This window comes from Pleuronectes platessa, chromosome 10 (genome assembly GCF_947347685.1).
Source record: "Pleuronectes platessa chromosome 10, fPlePla1.1, whole genome shotgun sequence".
NCBI classification, from domain to species: domain Eukaryota; kingdom Metazoa; phylum Chordata; class Actinopteri; order Pleuronectiformes; family Pleuronectidae; genus Pleuronectes; species Pleuronectes platessa.
Genome location: NC_070635.1, coordinates 11,143,161 through 11,164,667, shown reverse-complemented (window position 1 = coordinate 11,164,667; position 21,507 = coordinate 11,143,161). Strand labels below are relative to the sequence as shown.

Genomic DNA, 21,507 nt, shown 5'->3' with positions numbered 1-21,507 from the left:
TGAAGCTAAGTTACAAACGCACGTCCATCAATTATTTGTTATGAATACATGGAGCAAGATGGATTGATATAACCTTAAAGAGCTTCATGTAAAAATCATCTTCATAAAAATGAAAGAAATTTAATATAATACACAGGAAAACACTGGAAAATGAAATGTCAAACAGATGCAGACTCATAAAGGACGGAGGGAAAATGACACATGACAGATAATTCCAGTTAAAGGCCAAATCCAAGAGATGTTCTGAGATATGAAACTTTGCTGAATAGGAAGGCAGCAGTAGTTCTTTGTTTTGAAACCATTTTTTTTCCCAGCAAAAGGCAAAACGCATGCAACGCTTAAAAATGCATGTGCTAGTTGTATTTCTTTTATATTTCCTTTTCTTTTAAATGTAATTTTAACACATTCTTATGTTACTTCAAATGTGTTCTCTTATATGAAATTTTTTTTTAGTAGTAGTAGTATCACTGCTTTTAATATTATTATTATGCAGAGCATGTCAGATACCAAAAGACAACATGTGGAGGTGAACATAGCATAGCTGTGTGGGCTATTCATGACACAAAGGTAAACAACAAACACTTCACGGCATCAGATAGCAGTGTGCTGCGGTTGACCGATCTGGAGGATTTTACATTTTGCAGCATAAATATAAATATATATAAAATGATATGAATGACCCAGTCTTCTTTATCCCATCTTCAACTGGTTCAACATGCTACATCAAGAGTTTGAACTAGGTCATAAATGAGGGAATTCCTCTCTAAACTGGTTCCCTGTCAGCTACAGAATTGACTTTAAAATTCTTAAGACTGTGTGGAATGCACTAAATGGTCTCACCCTGTCCTATATGTCAATACGCCATGAGGTCCGAACACTGAGATCTTCTCAGCAGAGACTGATTGTCTGTCCCAAAGCTGAGGGATTAAGAGTTTGGGGGACATGGCCTTCTCCACCGCTGTCCCCAATACTCTGGAACTCTCTCCCTCAACAGAAACATTCAGAAAAACATCTGAAAAAGCCTTTCAATGTGCCTTAATTGTTGTTTTGATAGTATTATTGTTGTTACTCTTGTTATTACCGTTATTGTTGATGGCAGTGATAATAATAGTCCGCTTTTTAATGTCACTGTTATTTGTGTCTTGTACTGTTGACCCTGTGTTAACCTGCATATGACAAATAAAACTTGCAACTCACATTTTATTTTGCATTTTTTTTGTTTTACTAATATCAAACGTCTTTCTATCCTTCTCTTCTCTTTTTGTTGAGTGATGCGTATTCATACACTTCATCCCCTGCTCGAATCCAAAATTCTCTTTAATAATTTCTTCAAATCCAACATTCTCTCTTCCAAATTCTCTCTACGTGATGACGTGGAGCAAACATACGCTCGCGTTGCAGTATCCCATTGGACCAAATCCAGCCGACCGGCTCCAGCGGGGAGCCAATCGCAGGGCGGAGATCTTCGACACACTGATTGCAAACACGGAAATACAGCGAGAGGAGAGAAACGCCAGCGGAGTTAGTTCATCTGTGAATTCAAGCAAATTCAGCTCGAGTGACTAAAAGCACGCAGGACACGAAGCTGGACGTTTCTCTGTCGTCGCATGGATCTACTGCAGCTTCTGTCATGGGCCTGCATCGTGTTCACGGTCGGGATGTTCTCGACCGGACTGTAAGTTTGTCCTGATGACTGATGGCAGCTCCACATCCTGGTTCACTCCTGTTTAGTTTAATGAGGCTGCTGGGAAACGCGACAGCAGGGGCACGGGTGTTAGCAATGGCTGCTGCATGAAGTTGTGTTGTTGCTGTTGTTGTACCACACAGATAAAAGTGTTTATTTAAAGTCACAAGTAGCCAAACGTGCATCTCTGAATATGTGTCGTTCTTTCTTTCTCTCTGTTCAGACATGTGCGCTATAAATCAAGTTTATTATGATTGTGTGTGTGTCTGTGTGTGTGTGTGTGTGTTTCCAGGAGCGACCTAAAGAAGATGCGAGAATCCAAAAGTACAGAGAACATCCAGTTTCTCCCTTTCCTCACCACATGTCTGAAGTGAGTGTGTTTTTTGCACAACCCTGAATAATTCTCTGATCCTGTTCAGACGTGGTGTCAACATCTGTTCTTGTTGCAGAGTGAAAGCAGAACAACTTACTTTGAAGCTTCTCTCCCCACCTTAATATCAAACAGTGAACACAACACATTGACTGACACTTTTCTACGTAGCTGCGTGCATTCATCCATTCATCCCCTCCTGACTCTGCCTGCTCTCTCTCCCTCCCTGCACAACAATCATAAACCTTTTCATTGGTCGCTTAAGTAAAATCACACTAGGCTAAAACAACATTAGTTTTTTTGCGGAGCACAAGTGACGTAAGTGGTTATTTGCATTTGGGGCTGGGAAGTGAGATCACAAGTGATCACAGGAGCCACATGCAGGACGCATTTTAATTGCAGGTGTTATTACATTTGCATAAAGCTGTCCCAAGTGTGATCTGATCTCTTAGGATGGATGTTAATACCAGGTCTGAACTTTAGCTGCTGTCATCGGTTCAGTACCACAGGTGTGTCATGCTTGTCTTCTTTCCATAGTAACCTAGGTTGGTTGTATTATGGGATTCTGAAGAAGGACCAGACGATTACCTTGGTCAACGTTATCGGAGCTTGCCTCCAGGTCGTTTACATCATCATGTATTTGAAATACACCAACCAGAAGGTCAGTGCTGCTGTGCAGAACCCCCCCCCCCCCCCCTGTGAACGTCCCGCACATCTGTTACTCAGCCCCCCCTACGCGTGTTTCTTTCAGAGGTTGGTGATGTCCGAGACTCTTGCAGCAGGTATGGTGCTGGTCGGCGGTTGGTTCTACTTCAGCATGTTCCTCCCCGAGGGAGAGACTCGGCTCAGCCAGCTGGGCCTCACCTGCAGCGTGGTCACTGTCAGCATGTACCTGTCCCCGCTCACCGACCTGGTACGACTCACGTGCATCACAGACAAACACCGCCTACAGACAAAGTAAAATAAACAATGCAAAGACAACAGTCTGAAGTGCTGTTATCTGGAATACACAGTGGGATGGTAGGATGGAGAAAAGTATCAAACAATATCTGCTAATATACACAAATTGAAATTAGGTTATGTAAAGAAAAGGAACTGTCAACACTTGGAATATATATAATAAGACTTCTATAAAACTTTTTGACCTCCCTGTTTTACATCACAGTTAGATATTAGAGGACAAAGGTTACCCATTTATCGCTTAAACATGGGCTTTGGGAAATTATGATTTTCTTCTTTATCTTATTTTTGACTTCTAAATAGTTGAATGACCATTACATCTTGTCAGTAACAACCCTAGTAAATTGGAGTTCATAGCATGGTAACATCAAGATAATGCTGTTTGACTTTAATATAATTGTTCCCTAATTATTTTCATATCTTATTTTGGATTAGATTGAGTTATTTTAAGTATCATTCATTTAAAAAAAAAAAACTTTAAGTAATTCTTCATTGCACGATGAACCTTGTCTGAGTCTCAGTCAGCTCATTTCTCAGTGGAAGCTGTTTTCATGGGAACTAGTCAAGGTTTCTTTAATGCTCAATAAAACCCAGAAGAATCAGTCAAATGACGACTGGCTGCTTTTCAAAGTGCAGCCATAACATCGCATAGTCCATAATCTTCAGACCTTGGAAAAGTGTTGTTCATGCTCTTCAGTAGCTAAGTAGCCGACTAAAGGAGGAACTTTTAATGATTTATAAATATAGAGTTAATGTTTCCAGTTAAAGTACAGGACTTCTCAGAAGGAAGTCATTCTGTACAGCTCGTAAATCAAGTCCAGGGCTGTAATTCCACATTCTGAATGTCAAGCTTCACATTATTCACCCAGCACTCTGTATACAACTGTAAGCAGTATATTATTTCCCCTCGTCTTCATGTCAAGTCTGCACGTGCAGCTATTTACCGGGGAAGGAATAAATCCCTTGTTCTCTCTCTTTCCTTTTTTGTCTACGTATCATCTTTTGGGTCCGTCCACCATCCTGTTGGTCTCCTTCCCTCCATCTGCCTCACACTTCCAAATGACCCACAGAGAGTTTCCTGTCTTTCTTTTCCTCATCTGTGTCTTCCTGTTATTGCCCCTCTGTCTGTTTGTTCCTTATCCCCTTGGTTACATTTAGTTTGCTTTTTACAGTTTACATAATGTGATGTTGGTACTAAACCTGATGACTAAACCCTAAGCCATCCTCATACAGGGCATTCCAGCACAATCCAGATGTGCTTTTGATCTTTTGAAGGGAAATGCCATGTTAAGACAGTTTTCATAAAGTCATACCTGTTTATAATAGAGTTGTAACGACCAGATTTGAGAAAATCGCTAAATGGAAATCAGATGGAAGAATAAACCGTCAGAGAATTACTGTATGTGGGATTTAAACAAATCCATAAAAAAATATTTATCACACTGTACAAACCAGCTTCTTAGGTTTTGACCCTCCACTCTTGTCATAGGTTTGAACATTCCTGCTTTCCAGATTTTTTTCAAATCTAGTTCCATGAATCACTTCCTCTGTAATTGGTTAAAATGTCAAGAAAAAGCTCCATCTCACATTGTTAAAGAATGTGATGAAAGGTTCCAGAATCTGCTTCTCTGCCTGGATCTGCCCAAAAGAGGTTCTGTCATGGCCCATGTCCCATCTTTTGTCCCATTTTTGTGAAAATATGTTGAGTTTTTTCTTTTGCATAATTCTGCTGACGAACAAACAGACGGGGGCAAAAACATGATCATTAAAATTTGTTTGGATTCATTATTTTAGGCAATTACAGATTTCACATTTCTTCTTTTAGCTCTGTTTTAGTTTTTCACCAGATCATGAGGAGAAATAAGTTTCTCTTTATCTGCTAAATGCTTCACTTTTTGCCAAAAACCAACTTGTACAGCCTCTGGAACAGGATTGATAAGACAAAACCCCCACAAATAATATTGTGGCCTGGAAAACCTAAATCTTAAAAGCAATAAAACACTCTGAGTGGCAGCGTAATGCAGAGCTATGCCATAGTTCCATTTGCCTGTTACTACAAATTATTCTTTTCACATTGCACATTGCAGTCATTTGATTCTCTGTTAATACAAAAACATAATTGAATGCAGCATTCAAATACAGTTTCATTGTTAACTAAGTGTCACTGTGCTGCTCTCCTCTCTTCCAGGTGAAGATAGTGCGTAGTGGGGACGTGCAGTGCTTGTCCTTCCCCCTGACTGTAGCCACCTTCTTCACTTCAACCTCCTGGGTCCTTTACGGCCTGCAGCTAAACGATAACTATATTGTGGTAAGACGCTTGTGAACGCAGCTTTCATCATTGTTTGATTTAAAGGAAAACTGCCATTGTTTACATCTTTTCCTCTTCTCCCTGTTTGTGCTCGTCCCAGGTTCCAAACACTCCAGGAATCTTCACCAGCCTCCTCAGATTGTATCTGTTTTGGAAATTCGCGTCTGTCAAGCAAAGCTCGCCTTCGTATAAGTCCATGCAAATATGAGAGCAGCATGTGAGACGACACATTTCTAGGTTGCAGCCAGGCTCTTGTCGATAGTGAGACAGGGTCACATGATGAGAAACAATCATTCCGCTTGTGACTCCACTTATGAAGTGGAGATAATGTATTGCTTTTGTTGTCTTAGTCATTTTGGGGATTGATATGAAGGATAACAGTGACGTGGTTTAATGAAAAAATCATGATGTTTTCAAATATGTTTTTTATTTGGGGTTTACTGTATCTATCTGTTAAACTTGTGACCTGTGTCTCCTCTTCACGTCTTTCAAGTGCCTTCTATTAGGTCATGATTTATTGACCTATAAAAATAACTATCTGTTCACATCCCGTGAATTGGACCCAATCTCCGTCACCTTGTATGAGCCAAAGATCGTTTGGAGTTGCAACTTGTTGGCTGCTATTTTTATACAAAATTTAGTTTCCCTGTGAAATGGTACACATGTAGTGTCAAACGATGGACCGTACAGCTTCATATTTCTCACCACTGCCGGGTGTGGAGATCCAGATGTCTCTCTGAGTTGTTACTTTGCATCACCAACTAGACTGAATATCAAGTCAGTAAGCTATATTTGTCCAGAAATGTTTTCTATATATTTTGTTTCCAAGTCTTTTTGATACAGGGTTAGGGTTTAGATATTATCTAGTTTTTTTGTTAATTCTATTTTTTATATATATTCTTCTGAGATTAAATCAAGTGCAGGAAGAGATTAACACTATAAGATATGTTTACAAAAAATAATCATACTTATCTTTCTTGTGGCTTTCATAGGTACTTAAACTGTGTTTGTTTCCTTATATTAACAGTAGTAAGAACCTGTGTAACGCAAATTCTTCTAAGGGACGAAATATCTTTGTGTTGTGTAAATAAATGTTTATCATAACCATTAATGACTTTATGTTTCTGATTTTAAGTCTTGACGATGGTTGAAAGGAGAAAATCTGTGAAGCATGAAGGCTGCACTTGACCTTTTGAAGTACAAAGATTCGTGCTACAGTCCTCTGGTTTTTGTTTTGAACGTAGTAATGAGCCTACATGCAGATGTGTGGAGATAACTCTGTGTGTGTAGTAGGCTGGTTGTGTAAGAGACAAAAAGCCTCGTTTGATGGTGCAGCAGTGTGAATGAGTTTGTTTGTGTGAGTATGTTGATACAGAGAGGGCAGTGGTGGGAAAGCCCATGCCAGAGGTTCTCATCCCGTGTGTGTGTGTGTGCTACACTGGCCTCTCTTCCTGAGCTCAAAGAGCCTGATCCTGAAAGAGCCTAGTACAGACACAACACAGCATTGTGCTGGAATGCTATGTTGTGTGTTATGCAGGAGAGCAGCTAAGCTGAGGAGACTGCGAGTCGGAGATAAATGAGTTACAGTTGAAAGTGGACAAGAAAGAAAAGGGGAAAACTTTGAGCAGGAGATGGAGGAGGCAGAGTGGCAGCGTGCACAAATGAGATAGAAGTAGGGAACAATAAAACCCGGGAGAAGAATCAAAGATTATCACAGGGAAAGTTCAGTTTGATGTTTTATTGTATTTGTAAAGTTTAGTAAAAAGACAAAACAACATTGTACAGCCATGCGGAAAACTAGCTGTTACAGCACGGTCATGTGTGAATATGAAGTAAATGTTGTGGATCAAAGTTAAATTCCATGCAAAGCCGTGCTGGGATTTAACTCCTCACTCTCTGATTGGAAGTGAACAGAAGCCGAAGCTTCGCCACCTAAACCCTCGTGCATGTATGACCGGGCCCTTGTAGCTAAAATGGATGACACATTTCCAACTCCTCCGTCGATCCAGAAATGAGGCCAAAATATCCTGGATAGGAATGCTGCCATCTTGGGTCAAAGAAGTCATTTGGAGCCAGAGTCTGATGAACGATGGAGCCGTGATAGCGAGGACACGCCTATATACATGTGCTCGACCAATCGTGAGTCAGTCTCAGCTGTCAATCATGAAGGTTCACCATCTTTATATAATCAGAGGAACTACCTTAAAGACATGTCATCCATCTTTACAGTCTATGGTAGGGACAGTGCTGCTTTGAGTTATGTCACCATGTTAACATGCTCACAGTGACACCGCCAACTGCTTAGCATGCAATGTTTACCATATTATCTTAACATCTGCTTTTTAGTACTACAAACAAAATACACCCAGATATCATTAAGTGTAGTCACAAACAACTGTAGGTCACAGGGTAAATAAAGGACAAATGGACTTAACTGAAAAAGTTTACATTTCAGCTAGCTAAACCAATCTAGGTATCCACTATCTCTCTAATGGAAAAGTCACAGTATCACCATGGTCAGTGGGTTTATCCCCTGGGTACCACGAATATCTTTACAAAATGTGTTGCCTCCCATGAATAGATATTCAGATTTCAGTCTGGACTGAAAGTGGTGAACAAACAAAACAAGTCGGAGTCATCACGACTGCTTTTGACTACAAACCAGTGAGTTGGGCCAAACAACCCAGATTCTGTCCCAGATAACGTGGAGACAGGAGGAAAAAGGAGGGTGTGGAGGACAGGAGGACACATGAGTAGCTGAGGAGTCCAGGAGAAGAGAAGGGAGTGTTAGGTGTTGTCTTCTGCTGAAAAGAGACAGACATCAATAAGGTTGCAGGGACAATGCATTGGAGTCAGTCTGGCCCGACACACCCCTCATTAGGAACTATGGCTGTATTGTGAAGAGACACTGTTAAATGTTGGACGGGAAAATCAAAGCACGGCCGCGTTGATGTGTACAGGACCTTGGTCCACGGCCAAGTAGGAACACAAGGCCAGTGTCTTGTATATGAGTGTGTGTGTGTGTGTGTGTGTGTGTCTGTGAGCGTGTGTGTGTGTGTGTGTGTGGTGGAGTAGGGGTGAAGGGCCGGTAATCAGCCGAACAATGAGAACAGCTCACAAACAGGATCCCTCTGTTTCCTGGAGTAGAGACTGTCTCCTTGAACAACACACACACACATACACACACAAAGACACACACACACACACACACACACACACATCGCACACATCCTTTAGGCACATTGTGTACACACTATGTTGTCTCTTACACAGACACTCTTGCCGTCCCTCCCCAACAAACACCATGTGTGCATTCAGATGTCTATTTTCGTCATTATGGGCGAATTCTGTTCTTTGGGGTTTTGTTTCCGCCGTAATTATACACAACTAAGTCTCCTCTTGCATGCAGTCGGCAGCCAGACATTGTGCACACTCAGCATATAAACACACACACACACACACACACACACACACACACACACACACGGAGCACACTGGGAGGCAGTCAGCAGCATGTGCACTTTCTGCCATCAGTAAAAGCACACCTGTCCCAGCTGCTGTTTTGAAGAGAACAAGAGAGAAAGAAGGAATGTGCTTCTCTCAGTTTTCCAGACGACCTCTCACCCATTCCAGTCGTCTCTGCTCCACTCATCCCTCCACTTATTTATCTAATTATTACCATGAACACTACCACCCCCCCCCTCCTCCTCCTCCTCTTCCACACTGACATCTCATTAATCTCCTTCTCATTGTTGTTTTTTCTTCTCCTTTCCCTGAATCATATCTCTTGCTCGTGTCATCTCGCTCAGTTTATCAGCCTCCTCCTTCACCTTTTGTACCGTAAAGAAAATACCGAGTGATTTCTCATTCTTGCTCTTGCATTTATGGAATAGTCCCTGAGTTGACGTCCATGTTTTGTAACCTTACACTCAGATCATCGGTGCTGATAAACCGGCCTGTTGAGTGAAACTGTCAGCCCAAGATTTATGTCATTTTTATAAGCAGAAGCGCTGTCCTAAAAATCTTCAGGTTTGTTTGATATGCAAGAGATTTTACTGATTGACAAACTGCTGCACATAAAAGCCTCTCTAGCACAGGAGCTTTGAGTCATAACATTTTCATTGCATGCATATGTATGCACTGCCTTGTTTGTAAATGCAGTTGGTGTTGTGGTATTTATGGGGGCACCATGTGCAGGGAGCAGCAAGGGACTTTCTATCCCCAGTTCTGCCTTGTTTGGGTTTTATAATCAGCACTTTTCTCCTCAGAGCCCGGAGGTGGCACAGCTGAGGGGCTCACACAAGAATTCAATGCATGCATTGCAGGTTACACACAGGGACCACCTTCCCTTTTCATCACGCAAACACAACCAGGCATGCAAAAATGTGACTCCTCGGCTCTTTCAGCGGGGACAGTTGGTGCTGACAAATCCGTGCTGTGTACTTCTGCCACGGAAATAGATGAACAGGCCGAACCTGCAGGGAGTCCTGGGGGTCTGAGTGTGCTTCACTATGTCCTGTCCTGTCTCGGTCTTCATAAATTGTTTTGCTCCCTGCGCCTTCCTCCTCTTCCTCCTCCTGCCTCCGCCGCCCCTTCAGAATGGGAACAGCGAGCGAAGTGATATGTGGACAGACGGTTATTAGGCTGTCAGCGAGGATGAACGTACACATTTACCTTAAATCACTTGTCAGGTATCCTTCTGTTTCACCAGCAGAGCCTATCAGAGATTAAATACCTGTGCTTCACAGCAAAGTCAAGCACAGTAACAACAGCAGCATTTCGTTTTTCAAACACAATATTCAATTGAACTGGTATCAATAAAAAGATAAACTGTGTTTTGCTGCTCAAATGATTATTTTGTCTCACAGAGTTCTCATTCTTATTGTGTAAGACATTATTGTACTCAAGTGCAAACGGCAACAGCTCAGCATGTAGTTGTGTAGAATAAATTAAAAGATGGAGCCAAACAGGTGTTACAATACAGTTAAGGGCTTTATGAACAGCTAATAATTTTCCAGTCTAAAAATGACACTCACTCAAACATAAATACTCCCAGAGCCTGCAGGGGCTTTGGCCCTGTCTGAGCACGCTGGCTCCATCCATCCATCCAGGGCAAACACACAAGGCTGATTTGTGTCTGTGTTTGTGTGCTGAAGTATTTTTGAATGGAAACCATGTAAAGTGGATTTGTGTGTGTGTGTGTGTGTGTGTGTGTGTGTCTGTGTGTCCATGTGTACGTGTGTCTGTGTGTGTGTGTTCATAGCTGCACACAAAAACAGTTTTGTTTGGATGTTATTGACAGATCGGGTCCAGTAGTGGAGATGCATTTTGTTCGACAATCACAGTTGGAACAAGGTTTCTTGGACAGACAGTGTACATGTTTGTGTCGTGTGTGCATGTGTGCAGCAGAACACACTGGTCCGTAAATGTGCAGCGGTGCTGGGGAGAGACGGAAGACCCAGCTGTTCAGGGGACTCGGCCTCAACATTTCTGCAGCTTCCTGCACTGTTTGCACATTTGAAAGTTCGCTGCACCATATTCACCATATTCAGCATTTTTACCATTTTGCACTCCAGTCGCTGCCAACACATGAAACCAACAAGTCTAATGACTCCACACAGACAGTCCCAGTCAGAGAGAGTCTGTTTTCATCATAATTCACAAACATTCAAAGACAAACAAAACGGGTTTGTCTTATTATTGTTACCTAATACAGTTGAGCTGCTTATTCATCCCCATCATCTGCTCATCTGACACGGCAATGACACAACCACACACGGTTGAATACTCGGGTAATTCACACCTACTTGTTTGCGTGCAAACACACAGAAAAACTAGGCTTAACCCCTGTGGGGAGGAGTTCTGTCATGTAAACACAGGTAAACTAAACTTGGCTGTAGCTAAGATGAAGTGATGCAACCACAGTGGGATCGGAGCCCTGAAGAGGCCGGAATCAAGATGAGGGAGAAAACATATTGTTTTTATACACAATCTGGTTTAATGGTGTCAGAGTGTTAATGAACAATCCCTGGCTATTGATTTAGATTGTTATAGATTTTATATTTTATAGCTTTTCTTTGTTTTTGTTGTCATATTATGTCATTTTTCATATGTGTCGTGTAAATACATTGGTGCTAATTAATACACAAAACCGCCTGAAAACGAAAATACCATTAAAAAGCGATTAAATAAGTAGTGCTCCAGGGGGAAACAGGGAGAGTGAGGGAGCCTTTGTATTATTCCAGGTGTAACCTCTTCATGTTCAGACTCTGGGTGTAAACACAGCAGCTCAGGAAGAAGCAGAAAACTCCTCAGTGTCTGACATGTCAACACAGATCTGTGGTCAGACGAGTCCGTGTTGACACATCTTACACCTGTTGCTGACTTTACAACCCCCCCCCCCACACACACACACACACACAGACACACACCCACTCCATCACCACCCTTTTCACTTCAGTGTTTGTTATTGTAGTAAGAGGGAATCAAAGCACGATCAATGTCGACCCCTATTGGCAAAGTTTTGAACTGCAACCCCCTGAAGCAGACAGCTCACACTGAGAAAAGCTCCATTCGATGTTTTTGTGGCAAAACATTCGCTGTGAATGTCAAAAGGTTAGAGACCAATATGCAGCCACTCTGTATCTATATCTTTCTGGAGCATCCCATAGTTGAATAAATCATGGAATGAGCTTCAAGGCATATTTGTATTGACCCGTTCATCCACTGTTGACATGTTTAAAAATATTACGAAATCTCTCTTTTTAAATATAGAATCATGTCTTTGCTTTTCACATAAGCTTTTGTTAACCTCAATTTTCTTAGACCTCAATATTTGTTTGTTTTGTCTCTATTGTCTGTGTTTTGGTTTGTTCTTGCAGGTGAATCTGTTCACATCTCTACTATGAATCTTTTGTTTGCAACATTGACCAAGACTACATTGGCTGAACAGATGTTTTATCCTAATAGGACTTCCCAGGTTTGATAAAGGATAAAGTAAATGAAATTAGAAAGAAGATAGATAAATAAGAACCAGTCACAGTGGCTCATCCCTCCGTCCTTTTGATCTCTTGACACACAACACAGATGTGGAGCGCTGCGGTAGTTGTGTAGCAGGTGTTGTGAGGTGTGCCGTGGTTCCAAAAAAAATAGGATTATTACATTTAATCCCTGTGGCACAAAAGATCCACTTTACCTGTTCGAGCAGCTCTGGAACTCTGGAGTGATTAAGGAAACACTTCTCTTCATCCGCAGGGTGGAACCACCTCATCATCGTTATTTGCGTGACATTCGAACAAAGAGATTCTATTTTTAATCGTCTCAAGCTGAATATGTTTCATGTGTTTACAGTGAGTAGAAAAAGCGTGCGACAATCAAACCGACGTTTGAGTTTGACACGTTTGTAACTTCGGTGGTGGGCGTTAGCAGGGCGGTGACATGACAGGTGTGAGAGGTTCACAACAGAGATTGTGATGCTAGTGAGGATTAACATTGAAAGGTTTGTCTGTATAGGACGGCAGATACTAAAGACAAAGTTTCTGATGTCACAGTAAAACGCCACTCATTTTTTCCTACTGTTTTTGTTATGCAAGAGATACATTTACTCATCATACATTAAATACCAATACAATTCACCTCACAGCTTCTAGTTTGCTCATTCATCGACACAAAGTGACTCCATGTGAGTTTTCAGTCATTTATTGTGTTTGTCGTGACATGATAGAAACATTCTGCAAAGTCTAAATTTGTCGATTCTGATTTCTGAGATGCTACAGTCCAAAGTCATTCAAGGGCTGCGCTGTAACGGGAGAGGAGGAGTCGACACGAGTTGTTCAAGACAGGATACACACACACAAACACACGCACAACACACACACACATCAGAAAGCATGAAAGTCACAGCCAGAGCTCTCCCTCTCTCAGTCACACACACACACACACACACACACACACACCAGAAAATCATATTATATATTAAAATACAGTCAGAGCCAGTTGATTTGAAAATATTAGAATAAAGACAATCTCTTGCATTGTAATAAAACATAACTCGACTCGTACATTCCCTCGACCTAACTGGGAGTCAGTCAGTCAGTTAGTAAATGAGCGACTGTCAGTTGCTCATAAATTAGACCTTCTACAGCTGGTTGTCATCCCTCCACTTCCTCCAGCTGATCATGAATATGTATGTGCAAATCAGTCAGACTCCACAGTGTAATTCTGAACAAGTAGGCCATCTGAGTTTTCAACTTTTCTCTTAACGTAAAACCATGAAACGCATTCACAGGTTTGTGAGTAAACCAGTGTGACGAGAGCATTGTTCTTCACAACCTTGTTTTTAAAACTCTGATCTCTGTAAATCTGAAACCGCAGAGGCAACATCCTTCTGAAATGCAAAACTGTGACTATAAAAAAGGTCATGTCCTGACTCGAGCCAGCAGGGGTTTACTAATCACCGACCGAAACATATTCAAACTCTGTAACTCTGCAATATTTACCAATTGATGACACGTGTTGAGGCTTCATAAGAATTACGATAAAAAATTAGACATAGTGTTCATCTGAGGTGCGTTTACAAGGTGACAGTCACCTGCGTTGCTATAAGTTATGTATCCAAGTTACACTTGCATGCAATTTTTTGATGTCTGGGAAAAGCTAAGACAAGTGTAAATGGACGACAGATTTTCTTACAATGCAAGTCATTGTTCTGATCAAAGGTGCTTGACTCACCCTGTCTACAGGATTCTGCATAGTCGGAAATCACTTCAGCCACATAGTCCATAGTCAAGGAACAAAAACATGATCAAGCAAGAAAGAGAGATTTGATATTTTCAGGTGCAAATGCAAAACAATATCCGATATTTGTCGTGGGGTCTCCCTATCGTTGACAGTTCATTTAAGTATCAAAGGCTGTTAATTATGAACTCACACACTCGTCCTCCAACAACATGAGCTGTGTCCATCATCTGCCTCCTTCTTTACTTGCTGAGATTTGTCGCCCGTGTCTGGATGGTCACCCTCCGTGGCGGCGGCTCCTCGACGCTCCGACTGGCCACGAGGTCCTGAAGCTGCAGGGCCCCCCCGCCGATGAAGCAGAAGGCCGGACACACCGAAGCTGAGCAATCCACGTGTGTCTCCCACAGCATCCGCAGCGAGTGGGCGTCGTAGAAGGTGACCCGTCCCTTATCGCAGTCCAGTAACACTCCCAGTCGGGGCGGCAGAGGAGCCGTGTGAGGGTGATGCATGTTGCTGTGGCTGCTGCCGTGGGAGTGCACTCCTCCGTGGCTCTGGCTGTCCGCCTGGCTCTGTATGTGACCGTGCCCTTGTGGGAGCAGGATCTTGCCCATGCCTATGGTGAGGAAGCAGAAGGGAGGGGAGTCCTGGCCGTCTTCTGCCCCACTGTCATGGCCGCTGTCTGGGTCACCGCTGAGGGAGGAAGAGGGGAGGAAGAAATTAGGCTGAACAAGAGAAAAGCTGAGTGACGGATGAATATGTTCATTATGTATCTCACCAAAAACACAGTAGGACCTGAGGATCAATCATGATTGACCTGAGGATGTGAAATACTCCAATTGCAATGCTTCTGTCTTATCAGAAAATTGTCTGGCTTTATACCCACTAAAAACTTTATACACAAATCTATTAAGAGGGATCTTAATACCTTATATTAGACTGAAACTTTATAATAATGTTGTCCAAATTTAATATGGATTTGTAAAAAAAGGTTGTGATAAGAAATGATTAAGTTTTCCAAAAAAGAAGCTGAATTGGAAAGTAAGTTCTTCTGATGATATCAAGGCTTAATGCTCCTTGTTTTAGTTTTTACCTCACCGTTTTGATTCAGCCTCTCCACTCTCATTTACAAGCTCCTGTTTACAAGTGGTTCCACTGCCCCCAAGTGGCCAAAACATCTATTAAAACTCCAATAATCCTGACAGTGACAGTTCTGGCGTGGCTCGTAATCCCCCTGTATGTCAGTGAATGTGCTCCAAATAAATATGAGGTCCCAATAAATCCCATTCATATCTGCGGTTCTTTTCCAGGGCAGGAGAAACAAGGTCTGTTGTATATTTAGGAAGGAGAGATTTAGTTACCGAGGGCTGGCCATGTCCTGAGGGAGGTGGAACCACTCCTGTAGCTTCGTCTCCTGGCCTACTCCCACCTGCAAGAGAGAGACACACAGGAAAGATTCAGTCCCATCCACTCTGAGTCGGTAAGTAAGGTAGAGCTGAGCCGATATATCATCCAAACAACTGACAGACCGGATTTCCTCTCACCTTTACCAGGTAGGACCCAGGCTCCACAGAGCACGCCCAGTAGTGTCTGCCCTGAGTGACGGCCAGGTCGGCCACCAGCAGGTCCGAGGTCAGGTGACAGGAAGTGAGCGTGCGGTCAGCGGCCTGCAGGAGGGAGAGGCCCGGCACGCTGCGGGCGTACGTCTGGCCTCTACCCAGCGCCAGCCTGTCAGAGTGCAAACCCCAGCGAGAGTCCAAGGAGAAACTCAGCACTGGGAGGAGGTGAGAGAAGGAGGAGGGAGGAGGGAGAGACATGGAGAGGGGAGTAAAAAAGGAAAGGAGTCAAGGAGGGAGGAAGGATTTAGATCCTGTAGCTGGGACAGATTCTAAACTACAACAAGTCTGAACACATCGTGAAAAAGGAGGTGAAGAAGAGTAAGAGGCAGATCAAGAGAGAAGGATGTATTAAAGAGGGAAATAGGAAGTGACCTATCAGTTAATATGAGAGACAGAGTAGAGATTTGTTTTTACCATATGTAGAACCAACAAGATCGAACAATGGATGAACTGTATAAATAAAAGAATAGTTGAAAGTGCAATGACACAGACCTGCAGCGAGAAACAGAGAAGCACAAAGAGTCGCACCACGATGAAACTGGAATGACCAACACAAAAAAGAGGGTTTGGAGCTAAAATTAAATTAAATAAAATGAAATAAAGGTGGGAATGGAGGAAATCAAGGGATGGAGAGAAAAGAATGATCAAGATTAGTCAATCAATCAATGGCAATACTGGAAAATATGGAAGTTAGACAAATTCAAATCTTGAAGCATACTACTTATTCTTGTATAAACAGAATGGAAAGATGATTTTTTTGTAGTGTATGAAATGTAAAAAATTAAACACTGATGATATGATGTAACACGTCTGCATATCTCACCAGGTGCGGGGGGGGTGTGGAGGTACACCTCCTCACTGTACTCTCCGAACCCGGCCTTGTTGCATCCTCTCACCCTGAGCACGTACACGCTGTCGATCTGCAGCCGCTCGATCACGGCACTGGTCCCTCTCACTTCATCCAGGCGCTGCCATGACGTCTCAGCGTTGGGGGATCTGGTGCCGCCCCACGTGGCCGCGGCTCCTCCCGCCCGTCGCTGGTATTCGACAGAGAAGTGCCAAGCCGGGGCCGAGTCCTGAGGGAGGCGCCAGCACAGGAACAGCTGGTCGTAAGCCAATGTCTTCTGAGTGTCGATGACTGGAGCCACTGGAGCTGCGGATGAGCCAAATGATGAGCCAAAGATTTCATTAACTGGCTTATAAACAAAGCGTGATTTGATTTTTTTGCAGAATTCATATCATAGGAACGAAGAACTTAGCGCACCACGGATGAATTCCAAGCTGTTGATGAGTTTGATCTCTTTGGTCGCGTCCGGGTGAAAATGTCTGAAGGAGGAATCTGCAGCGAAGGTGAAACACTGCAGGTTTTCGATGGCCTTCACCAGCCTGGAGGGGGACAGACACAGGGACACATGAAGAAGAGAGAAAAGGAGACAAAACTGTCATAAAGCGGGTGTGTTACAGTCACAATACCTGTTGTGAGTGACTCTGGCAGCCTGTACAAAGCAGGGTGCGTCTGTCTCCTTGAGCAGCTCCTGTGTGTAGGCCATCAGGCCCGCGTGTTCCATCAGTCCACGCCTCTCTGAGACCTGAGCAGACAGGGCCTCCTCCCTCCTGCTGCGAGATCCCTCCACAGCCAGAGCCAAAGCTCCCTGACGCTCGGCTACGGCTGCTCCCAGATCCCGGATACTGAGGATCAGGTGCTGCAGGGCTACTGTGCTGTTAGCCTGCAGACAGACAGACAGACAGACAGACAGACAGACAGACAGACAGACAGACAGACAGACAGACAGACAGACAGACAGACAGACATACAGGGAAGGATATGATAAAGTACAGTGACAGATAAGGAATGACAACATAGAGACAAGGATTCAGCTATTGCCTGCAGAGTGGGCCATTGCACTAGAGCCCTGGGCCTCTAGAGGGCGTGCTAACACTACCTGTCCCCTGAGTTGCAGCGGTTTACACAGTAAAGTGTTTTAAATCGGATTAAAACACATTAAAATATATTCAACTAAATAGGATTATTGTTGATTAGTGTCAAAACTTTTGCTGTTCTGCATTTTTCAACACACTGCGTTCAACCTGTTATATAGAGGACAAATAAAAGGATTCATTGTGTAGACCATAATATAGTGTAAAACAGATTCTGCTTCTTTTGTCCAAAGACAATTAAGAAACTGACACTTTCACAAAGCAGAGAAACTCCGGTTCACCTCCGTCTGCTTGATGGCTGCTTCCAGCTGAGTGATCTGACTCTGTATTGTCTCCTGATTGGCCAGGATGAAGTCGACTTCCTTGTTGACCTTGTCCTGCAGCACCAAAACAAAAGTTAAATTTCTGAAGCTATAATCCTGAGACTTCTCCAACAGACTCCACACGCTCACCTTGAGGGCCTGGTAGGCCTGTGCTATAGGCAACACTTTGTGTCCATGGTGGACTCGGCGGAGCTTGCAGAGCGGACACAGCAGCCTCAGGCAGTTGCGGCAGTACCACAGAAGTTTCTCCTGCTCGTGCTCCGTGCACATTAGGACCTGGAGCACAAAGGAGGATTAGGCACAAAGACAATAGAGGGAGATGGGTGTCGTGTACAAAACAAAGAAACAGACTGACCTTTGGCCTGAAGTTGTTGGTGGGTAGGATGTGTTCGTGCTGAGCCCGGGGAGTTCCCCAGGGGTGGTACAGTTTGAAACACTCATTGCAGAAGTTGGCCTTACAGCCGGCGCAGCCTTTAGTGGCCTCCAAAGACTGAGGGGGTTTACAGAAACCACACAGGATGGCCACACTGCCCATACTTATCGTTTGCCTATACCTGGATGGCATATAGGGATACACAGAGTTTAGGGCAGAGCTTAAAGTTCTGCAGCAGCAAAAACAGAAAACAAAGAAGTTCTTCAAACTTGGAAGATGCTTGTCCCTGCTCTCTTTTCAAAAGTTAGGAGTCCAACTCTGTTACTGCCTGACCTAGATACAGCAGCAGCAGCTGTTTTATTTGTACATTCTGAGCAGTAAAACATGCAGCGTCACACGCTCCAAAAGAACCACTACCTCATGAAACTGCTGCACGTGACTCTATGAAACTGCCGCCTGCAATCTCAGATCATTTTTCCTCTCACTTAATTAACATTTAAGAAGGACATGCATGATTTTACTCTCCGTTATCCAACATCACTTTTTGTAAAACTGAATCATTTTGCCAGAGTAGTTGTTGTCAGATGCTGCAGTTATTTTAGATGTCCCTGCAATCTGCACTTAGGTTTACCTTGAATTTGGGGTAAAGGAGAGATTCATTAAAGCACCTCCTTCCAGCAAATGATTTCCTGTCTCATTTATTAAGCAGTATTGACTAGGCGCTTTATTTGCTGCGTTTCTTTATTGCCCTTTGGAGTGGTTTGTTCTTGATTTCAAGCTAATAACGATCCAAATGAAAAAACAAAAGTCATGTTCTAGACGGCAGTAAGAAGTCTGATGGAACCAGACTGTACCTGTGACCCTGTCTGCTACAGTACACACACACACACACACACACACACACACACACACACACACACACACACACACACACACACACACACACACACACACACACACACACACACACACACACACACACACACACACACACACACACACACACACACACACACACCTCTCCACGATACGCTCCAGAGTGAGGTTGCGGAGGCATTCTGTCAGGCCTTTTTCTCCGAGCTCCACGTCCTGCTGACAGGAAGGACATGGGAACAACATGGGGGGAGGGGCGTCTTTCCGCCTTCGCCCTGGGTAAGTCCCGCACACTGGGAGAAGGACACAGGTGTCGCCGAGAGGAAAAAGAGACGGGTTGAGATGTAGAGAAGGAGAAGAAGGTGTGTTTGTTGAATGGAGGATGTGAAAAGAGAAACAAGCAGAGCTATTTGCTTACACACACTGAAACACATCTGCTCGACAGATACTTGCTGCTCTCTGCCTCCGTGGCCATTGCTCTACATGCAGTTAAATAAGTCATGAGATTAATGTGTGTAGGTCTGCAGCAAGATAGTGATGAGTCAGCTAGATCATCTATTTGAATGGGATGCAGTGACATCACACGCCATCGTCATCTGAATCGTAATATCATGATGTCAAGCTTATTGTGAATGATGAACACAAAGAATCTCTGCAGCCTTCCACTACCTGTTCTGAGGACCCGCTCCAGGCGGTCGGGGGTCCTCGGCGTGGGTCGGCGTCCCTGACGCGGGGAGCGAGTGTTGGGCGTGGAGGCCGGTGAGTGGGGTTCTGGAGGGAGCTCAGGTGGAGGATATCCCTTTTGCACCAACACCTCAGCCGCACAGAGCAGACACACACTGTGCTGACACGGCAGGAGGATGGGCTGCTTCACCATCTCGTCGCACACCGGGCAGTGCAGCTCCCGCTCCATGCTCTTCATGTTGGACTGGAGGGGAGAGAGTTGTGTGAGGAGCCGGACCAGATAAAGGCTGAGTCACTGGTATGAGTACACAATCATGTTGCTCTTTAGTTTCTGCAACCTCCTTTGGCCTGAAAAAAAGGTGTAGGAGTCCAAAGCGAGTGAGGGAGCTGATGCAGACACTGGGTACAGAGGCGGGTGTTTGATATACGGAGCATAGGGAGGAAAAAGAACTACCCCCTGCTTCAGGCGTTAGCCACTCTCCCTGAAAATGACTGGAGTCCTCTAGCTTCCCCTATCATTTGTAAGGATTAGGTACTACAAACACAGGACACCCAATTTGGTAATGGAGTGAAATACAATATATTCAGCCTTCTGTTTCTCTCAGAATCAGTTTTACACACGTATCACTGCTTTAGGCCCTGGTCCAGTGATGCAGCATCCCGTCTCTATGGCAACGCTCATCATCTCTCTACCTTCTCATCATGTGCGCATTTTCAACTACTGATAACATATTCTGTCAATTAGAAGCATCACACATCCACCGCTTTACCTGCCGCGATGATTCGCTTTTGTGGATATGGCCTGTGTCGCGTGTCGTCCCACCTCCACTCTCAGCTTTGACTGGGAGGATTCCATCGCTTTCTATGGCTGATTAAACGCCAACCAAAATCTTCGAAAGGCAAGAACGCTTCACATTCTTTCAGCACGTACGCCACCAATTGTGTAAGAAAAATGGCCAAATTCTCTGACACATAATGAGTGAGAAAACGCTGGATCTACCTTAAGGCATGGTGGAAATAAACCGGTTGATTTAACGAGCGTCATACTCACACTGATGCGAACCAGCGCGTCCATGATCGAGGTAAAGGTTTGCAACTCCGTTTCTGCCATGACTGATGACAGCGTCTTCTGCGATGCTCTGCAGGAAACCCACCAGCACGCCGACGTTAGATGAAACGTAGAGGCCTGGAGCTGAGCATCCTCATCGGACTGGAGCTCTGTGCGTGTTCCTCCGTGCGCGGTGATGTGTCGTCTGTCTCAGAACAACGAGTCGTCGTCGTGGGTGAGAGGGGAGGGAGGGAGGGAGGGGGTGAAGGTGCAAGTTGTATCAATACAGCCGCATAGAGCAAAATATATATAAACATATCACATTGCTCGAGTTGCTATTTAATTGTGTTACAGTGAAAGCTATATATATGTATTTATTGACGATAATAAAAAACATCACGCCCGCTGTCATCGCAGTGTTCTTATGATAATTGATGCTTGGCGTTTATTATAATAACATAATATGTATTCATCCCTGTTTAGCCTCTTGTAGATGTTTTATATTTTTAATTTTTATCTATCACACTAACCTCAAATCCCCAAATGTTTGTGGCCCAGTTTTTATTATCGCCAATAGGTGGCACTGTCGTAACC

At 43.7% G+C, this 21,507-nt stretch overlaps 2 protein-coding genes across 4 annotated transcripts; one reads left to right on the top strand and one right to left on the bottom strand.

Moving 5' to 3' along the window:
- Window positions 1–1,469: 1,469 nt before the first annotated feature.
- On the top strand, window positions 1,470–6,433 carry slc50a1 (solute carrier family 50 member 1). Its single transcript, XM_053432363.1, has 6 exons — window positions 1,470–1,675; window positions 1,977–2,054; window positions 2,592–2,715; window positions 2,806–2,967; window positions 5,203–5,322; window positions 5,423–6,433. The coding sequence occupies exons 1-6, from the start codon at window positions 1,608–1,610 to the stop codon at window positions 5,528–5,530; spliced, it is 660 nt and encodes a 219-aa protein (XP_053288338.1). The 5' UTR covers window positions 1,470–1,607; the 3' UTR covers window positions 5,531–6,433.
- A 6,571-nt stretch (window positions 6,434–13,004) lies between these two features.
- Window positions 13,005–21,132, bottom strand: trim46a (tripartite motif containing 46a). 3 transcript variants are annotated; one of them, XM_053432765.1, is made up of 12 exons: window positions 20,917–21,132; window positions 19,847–20,109; window positions 19,327–19,548; window positions 18,291–18,489; window positions 18,065–18,211; window positions 17,894–17,989; window positions 17,148–17,401; window positions 16,939–17,060; window positions 16,498–16,827; window positions 15,600–15,829; window positions 15,417–15,484; window positions 13,005–14,748 (listed from the first exon to the last, which is right to left on the bottom strand). In XM_053432765.1, the coding sequence occupies exons 1-12, from the start codon at window positions 20,974–20,976 to the stop codon at window positions 14,301–14,303; spliced, it is 2,439 nt and encodes an 812-aa protein (XP_053288740.1). In that variant the 5' UTR covers window positions 20,977–21,132; the 3' UTR covers window positions 13,005–14,300. The 3 variants fall into 3 exon arrangements, with proteins under 3 accessions (XP_053288740.1, XP_053288741.1, XP_053288742.1); XM_053432766.1 differs by having other exon boundaries at window positions 19,327–19,474; window positions 19,848–20,109; XM_053432767.1 differs by having other exon boundaries at window positions 19,327–19,474; window positions 19,851–20,109.
- Window positions 21,133–21,507: the final 375 nt, after the last annotated feature.

Excerpts from the sequence above, each read along its gene's own strand:
- slc50a1 (XM_053432363.1), top strand. The coding sequence starts at position 1,608 with ATGGATCTACTGCAGCTTCTGTCATGGGCCTGCATCGTGTTCACGGTC. Across the intron at positions 1,676-1,976 it reads GGGATGTTCTCGACCGGACT|GAGCGACCTAAAGAAGATGC; the intron begins GTAAGTTTGTCC and ends GTGTGTTTCCAG. Across the intron at positions 5,323-5,422 it reads TAAACGATAACTATATTGTG|GTTCCAAACACTCCAGGAAT; the intron begins GTAAGACGCTTG and ends TGCTCGTCCCAG.
- trim46a (XM_053432765.1), bottom strand. The coding sequence starts at position 20,976 with ATGGCAGAAACGGAGTTGCAAACCTTTACCTCGATCATGGACGCGCTG. Across the intron at positions 17,990-18,064 it reads AGGCCTACCAGGCCCTCAAG|GACAAGGTCAACAAGGAAGT; the intron begins GTGAGCGTGTGG and ends TTGGTGCTGCAG. Across the intron at positions 15,830-16,497 it reads CCACACCCCCCCCGCACCTG|TGCTGAGTTTCTCCTTGGAC; the intron begins GTGAGATATGCA and ends ACCTCCTCCCAG.